Genomic DNA, 6,862 nt, shown 5'->3' on the forward strand with positions numbered 1-6,862 from the left:
ACTCTGTTCTTTTCTTGCTTGCATGGTTTTTAAAAGGAGTCCAATTTAATTCAAATCTTTGTTTCTTTATAGCTAAGCTGTGTTTCTTCTCTGGCATTTCTCAATATATTCTCTGTCTTTGATTTTTCTCTAGTTTGAATAGGATATCCTTGGGTGTGTGCTTTTGTAGTTTGTCATGTTTAGGCTTCTCTGAGCTTCCTGGATGATCAGTTTACCAGCTATCATTAATTGTAGGATATTTGGGTGACTGTTACTTCACTTGTTTCTTCTGTTTCCCTCTGTCTTTCTTTTCCTTCAGGTATTCCTGTTATGTACTTTTAACCTTCTGTTATAGAGTGTTGTCTTAGACTTCATGGATATTGTGTTCTGTCTTTTTTGTTCTTTTTATGTTTGCATTAGCCTCTGGTGAAATAGGTTATTTGTTTACTACAAGTCTTGTTAAGAACAAAATATCTGGGGCATATTTCAAAAAGCTATCTTGTTTTCACTTTCCCATTTTGGGAGACCCCGCTTTGCCCTATGACCTCAAGCCTCTCGTGATCTGAGAAGAATTGTTCAAGTTCATTCATTTTCTTCTTATGAGATCAAGAATGACAGTTTCTAAGTTTCTTCAGTGTGGGATCAGAAGTTGGCAGGGCATCATCTAGAGTGCCTGGGTGGGAAACACTTGCTGTTTAGTTGGAAAATGGAAGTTTTATGTTGTTTTGGAGGAAAGCACTTTTAAATCCTTCATTTGTTTTATAATCATGAGCAAATTTACCATCAAACCTGCGTGGACTTAGTGAACTCTGTAGTTCTTAACCTGCTTTCTAGGGCAGCAAAGCTCCGGGTACACGGTTAGCATTTGACTGGAAAGAGCTTTTCGGGCATATTGTTATCTCACTGTGCATTCTAAAAGTTTCTGGGAAGTATCCTTGAGGCACATGAGTATAGGTATTTTATGGGTCTAAGTTGTCATGCCTTCTTCCTTGTGTCTGAATTGTAAGTTCCAGGTAACTTTCTAGCCTCATCAGATCATACAGAGAGAGAAAAGAAGAACTGAATCGATGATGAATGTACCACAAGAACATTTATATTCAGGCAGCTATCTCTGATTACTCGTAGTGGCCTGGATTACTTTAGGACAATGTGGCCAGCTAGGCTTTGTTAAAAGTTTAATTTCTACAGGCCTCCGGGACCGTCTCTTTGGTGATAGGACTAGACAACAATGCTTCCAGTTCTTCACTGTGTTTTTATTCATGGAAACCTCATGCAGATTTGACTCTCTGACTCATGGAGTCCTGTAACTGGTGGGTAATAAGGAAGAAAATGAAAGAATTTTTCTCACAAGGAATCATGTTTCATAGAATGATATTTGTTTTATTTATATAGCATTTTTGTCATTTCCCGACATGCTCTGGACCCTGCCATTACAGAGAAATACAATGTGATGTGATCACAGTAAAAATGTGTAAATAATTTCTGTGTTGATAATGCAGATAAATTGAGAAGGAAGTGTCTACAGAAAAGCAGTGAAGTTTTGATGATGATAACATAAAATATGTGTTTAGAAATGACAGAATCACACGTAACATTTCTACAAATGGAGTACAGATCCCCAGTGTCATCAGTCTTATGCATCCTACTCTACACATATTTGTGATGTTTTAGCACTCAGTAGCCATTGAGGATGTGGCTGTGAACTTCACCCCAGAAGAGTGGGCTTTACTGGATCCTTCACAGAGGAAACTCTACAGAGATGTGATGTGGGAAACCTTCAGGAACCTGGCCTCTATAGGTGAGACTGAGGACATTCCCACCCTTCATCAAGTAGAGAACAAGTGTTTCTTGCCCATCAGCATTGTTCCAGGATGTAGAATGTAGAAATAGGAGATGTTGATAAATAAACTAGAAATGATCATAGATCATGACTGTCTTAGAATCCATAATTTTTCTATAATTTCTAATACGTTGAAATCAACATTCTGGGTCTGCATTTCAGGAAAATCATGGGAAGATAATGATGTTGAAGTTAAATACGCAAGCCAGGGAAGAAAATTAAGGTGAGTCACACTCAGAATAGAAAGCAGTGTGCCCCATTAGAATAATGATATGTTAAGAAATTTTAAAAAGAAGCGAACAAAACAACCCTTGCTTCAAATTCAGGTATTCTTAGAAAATTTTCACCAAATAGACTTTTTGAAATGTGATGTTGATGTTCAGTTTTTGCAAAAAGGTTCACTTAGAAAGTATGAATAAACCCTATATGTGAATATCACTGTTTGGAAAAGAGCAAGCATGAAGTCTTCTTGCAGAGCATTCAGTACATTCAATTTCCAGGAATTCAGACAAGACAGAAAAGCTAAACTTTTCCTATACATCATAATAAATTATAACAAATGTAAAACATTAATAAAGAAATCATTTATAACGTTCTTCCCATTTTTTACAGAAATCGTATGCTACAGAGACTCTTTAAAAGTGAAGATAGTCGTCTATGTCAAGAAAACATCAGCCTAAATCCAAATGGCAGTCTGAACAAGAAAACTACAGGTGCTAAACCATGTGTATGCAGTGCATGTGGAACGGTCTTCATGCATCTTTCATCCCTTAAAAGGCACATTAGATGTCACACTGAATACAAACTATATGACTACCAAAAAGATGGAGAGAAGCATTATAAATGTAAGGAATGTGGAAAAGCCTTCCCTTTTCACAAGTCTCTTGAAATACATGAAAGAATTCATACTGGATACAAACTCTATGAATGTAAAAATTGTAGTAAAGCATTCACTTCTTCCAGTTCCCTTCAGAGACATGAAAGAAATCACACTGGAGAGAAACCCTATGAATGTAAAGAATGCGGGAAAGCCTTCAATTGTAGCAGTTCTCTTCGAAAACATGAAATAACTCACACTGGAGAGAAACCTCATGAATGTAAAAAATGCAGTAAAGCATTCACTTCTTCCAGTTCTCTTCGAAGACATGAAAGAATTCACACTGGAGAGAAACCCTATGAATGTAAAAACTGCAGTAAAGCATTCACTTCTTCCAGTTATCTTCGAGAACATGAAAGAATTCATACTGGAGAGAAACGCTATAAATGTAAAAAATGCAGTAAAGCATTCATGTTTTCCAGTTCTCTTAAAGTACATGAAATAACTCACACTGGAGAGAAACCCTATGAATGTAAAAAATGCAGTAAAGCATTCATTTATTCCAGTTCTCTTAAAATACATGAAATAACTCACACTGGAGAGAAACCCTATGAATGTAAAAAATGCAGTAAAGCATTCAGTTCTTCCAGTTTTCTTCAACAACATGAAAGAATTCATACTGGAGAGAAACCCTATGAATGTAAAAAATGCAGTAAAGCATTCACTTTTTCCACTTGTCTTCAAAGACATGCAAGAACTCATACTGGAGAGAAACCATATGAATGTAAAGAATGTGGGAAATCCTTCAGTTGTAGTAGTTCTCTTCGAAAACATGAAATAAGTCACACAGGAGAGAAACATGAATGTAAAAAATGCAGTAAAGCATTCACTTTTTCCACTTGTCTTCAAAGACATGAAAGAACTCATACTGGAGAGAAACCCTATGAGTGTAAAGAATGCAGGAAAGCCTTCAGTTGTAGTAGTTCTCTTCGAAAACATGAAATAACTCACACAGGAGAGAAACATGAATGTAAAAAATGCAGTAAAACATTCACTTCTTCTAGTTCTCTTCGAGTACATGGAAGAATTCACACTGGAGAGAAACCCTATGAATGTAAAAATTGCAGTAAAGCATTCAGTTCTTCCAGTTATCTTCGAGAACATGAAAGAATTCATACTGGAGAGAAACGCTATAAATGTAAGAAATGCAGTAAAGCATTCATGTTTTCCGGTTCTCTTAAAGTACATGAAATAACTCACACTGGAGAGAAACCCTATGAATGTAAAAAATGCAGTAAAGCTTTCATTTATTCCAGTTCTCTTAAAATACATGAAATAACTCACACTGGAGAGAAACCCTATGAATGTAAAAAATGCAGTAAAGCATTCAGTTCTTCCAGTTTTCTTCAACAACATGAAAGAATTCATACTGGAGAGAAACCCTATGAATGTAAAAAATGCAGTAAGGCATTCACTTTTTCCACTTCTTTGCAAAGACATGCAAGAACTCATACTGGAGAGAAACCCTATGAATGTAAAAAATGCAGTAAAGCATTCACTTCTTCCACTTCTCTTCGAAGACATGAAAGAACTCACACTGGAGAGAAACCCTATGAATGTAAGGAATGTGGCAAAGCCTTTACAAATCCCTCAAGCCTTCGCTCACACATGATCTTTCACACTGGTGATGGACCTTATAAATGTGAGGAATGTGGGAAAGCATTCATTTTCCCCCGTTTTCTTCGAATACATGAAAGAACTCATGCTAGAGACAAAGCTTATGAACGTAAAAAAACGCAGTAATGCATTCATTTCTCCCAGTATACTGCAGAAACATGAAAGAAATCATACTAGAAAGAAACCCCTTGAATGTAAAATATGTGGTAAAGCCTTCAGGTTTTCAAGTAAGGTTCAAGTACATGAAAGAATTGATGCTGGAGAGAAACCCTATGAATGTAAAAATTGCAGTTAAGCATTCACTTCTGGTATTTTTGAAAACATGAAAGAATTGATACTGGAGAGAAACCCTCCGAAGGTAAGGAATATATGAAAGCCTTTATGATTCCTTCAAGCCTTTGATCTCACCTGCTCTTTCACCCTGGAGATGGACGTTACTAGCACAAGCAATGTGAGAAAGTGTTCATTTCTCCCAGTGCATTTTGTATATGTGAAAGGAGTCATAGAACAGACAAACCCTATGAATGTAAGGAATGTGGGAAAGCGTTTATAAATCCCTCAAGCCTTCAATCCCAGATGGTCTTCCTCACTGGAAATGGATCGTATAAATGTAAGGAATGTGAGAAAGCCTTCACTTCTCCCAGTTTTCTTCAGACACATGAAAGAACTCATACTGGAGAGAAAGCTTATGAATTTAAGGAATGTGCACAAACATTCACTTATCACATATCACTTCAAAGAAATGAAAGAAGTCACACTGGAGAAACACTATGAATGTCACTAAAATGAGAAAGCCTTTATTTTTCATGAAAACCTTTGAGGATGTGCAAGAATGCACACTAGAAGAAATACCATGTAAAGATAAAGAATGTGGAAAGCCCTTTTGTCATCCAGTTCTTTCTGAAGGCATGAAGGACTCAATAACCTCTTGAATGTAAGTAGCATGGAAAAGACTTCAATTGGCCCACCCCCTTCTATGTGATACTTTTACCAAAAAGAAATATAAATGTAAGTGATATGAGAAAGCTTATTGGAAATTAATTTCTGTATAATATTCTAGAAAACTTTCAACATGAAATTCAGAGATGTTATAAAAGTTGTAAACATATTGTGTTTACCAAGTTACTTCTCAAAGTGCAGCATGAGATTGTGGATTTCTATTACTTTCAGAAAAGACTATTGAGGTGAGATAATTTTGCAAGTCATCCTTTATCAATAGTACATACGATTAATAGATACTGTTTTTTCTTTAAATCAGTTAATAATGTTTTCTCTTTTTTTATAATGTCTGAATTGTTCTGTGTTAAGGGGCTATTAAAAATGACACTGTGTTTGTTGGGATTTCCTTACTGTCCTTGTATTGCAGATCCTGGATATGCCGAATCCTTTGTATGTATTGTACCTTTCTTAGAGAATTCTCTTTTTGGGGGGTGGTGCATATAGGAGCCTGTTTCCATTTTTGCGCTGTTAAACAATTGGACTAAATTTTTATGTATGGCCAGTTTATCAAAGACTTTACTTACCTGTGAATTCTTATTTTCTGATTTGGGCCTTTGCTGTTTTTCCCTCATTCTGACTTGTATTTGGTGAATAGACATTGAACTCAGTAGAGGCCTGTGATAGGGCACCACCATCTAGAGCTGGACACATCACCCCTGTATTGTGTTATGTTGTTATGAGAGGTTCGGGGATTCGATCGGAGACGTAAAAGACACTTTCCACTCCAAACAAATGGACTGAGGGTATATTTTATTATATAGAGGATAGTAAAGGCGACAGTCTGCAAACAGATCAAATAGGTCAAATATTAAGAGGGAGAAAACATCAGCCCGACTGGAAAGGGAAAACACCCACATCGGCTGAAGAGAAATGACACAAATCAACCAGAAAGAGAAACACCAGGTTGACCGAAAAGAGAACACATCAAATCAATTACTTCACATCAAATCAGTCACTCACAACATCCACGCCCCACTGCTGGGAGAGCCCTGTCAATCGACGCGGCTGGGCAAGGATCACACGTCCTGGGCAAGGTGTCCCTTCCATAGGTGGAACTCTCATCAGGTCTCAGTTTCCAGCAGTTTTTATACCATCAGTAATTTTCAGAGCAAGCAATTACAGAGTTTGCAGAGCAAGCATTTAGTGTTCCCATGCACAAAATGCTTATCAGTGGCGTACATGCACTGAGCCCCCTGGCTGAGGTCCCAGCCCAGTAGTTGTGTACGTGCATTGTTCTCTTTGGTTATCGTCCCAGCCCGGCACAGATGGCCAGTCCATCCCGTGCTACGACGCTCCAAGAGCCTTGAAATGTTACAACTCGCAACTCCCTCCGTGAGAGAAGGGCCAGTTCCCACCACGCAGAAAGCAGCTTTTATGTTTCTTTTTGTGCTGGTGGCTGTAGGTCAATGGAGCGGCCAAACATGGCTGTACTCATGTCAAGACATATGTCACTGAGGGTAATATAAGAACTAGATCTTTAAGAACCCATCCTCTTATGGTTCCATGTTGGAATTCACGAATAGCCTCACTTGCATGAGATTTGGAAGGCA

The 6,862-nt window shown here is 37.5% G+C and overlaps 1 protein-coding gene across 1 annotated transcript; it reads left to right on the plus strand.

The window, feature by feature from the left end:
* Positions 1–1,687: 1,687 nt before the first annotated feature.
* On the plus strand, positions 1,688–4,486 carry LOC131394525 (zinc finger protein 709-like). The gene is made up of 3 exons (XM_058525888.1): positions 1,688–1,777; positions 1,982–2,042; positions 2,432–4,486. The coding sequence occupies exons 1-3, from the start codon at positions 1,744–1,746 to the stop codon at positions 4,437–4,439; spliced, it is 2,103 nt and encodes a 700-aa protein (XP_058381871.1). The 5' UTR covers positions 1,688–1,743; the 3' UTR covers positions 4,440–4,486.
* The last annotated feature ends 2,376 nt before the right edge of the window (positions 4,487–6,862 follow it).

The sequence above is a fragment of the Diceros bicornis genome, chromosome 30 (genome assembly GCF_020826845.1).
Source record: "Diceros bicornis minor isolate mBicDic1 chromosome 30, mDicBic1.mat.cur, whole genome shotgun sequence".
Lineage (NCBI taxonomy): Eukaryota > Metazoa > Chordata > Mammalia > Perissodactyla > Rhinocerotidae > Diceros > Diceros bicornis.

Bases quoted from the DNA above. Each gene is read 5' to 3' on its own strand.
- LOC131394525 (XM_058525888.1), top strand. From the start codon at position 1,744: ATGTGGGAAACCTTCAGGAACCTGGCCTCTATAG. The intron at 1,778-1,981 runs GTGAGACTGAGG...TCTGCATTTCAG, and splicing joins CAGGAACCTGGCCTCTATAG to GAAAATCATGGGAAGATAAT. The intron at 2,043-2,431 runs GTGAGTCACACT...CATTTTTTACAG, and splicing joins AGCCAGGGAAGAAAATTAAG to AAATCGTATGCTACAGAGAC.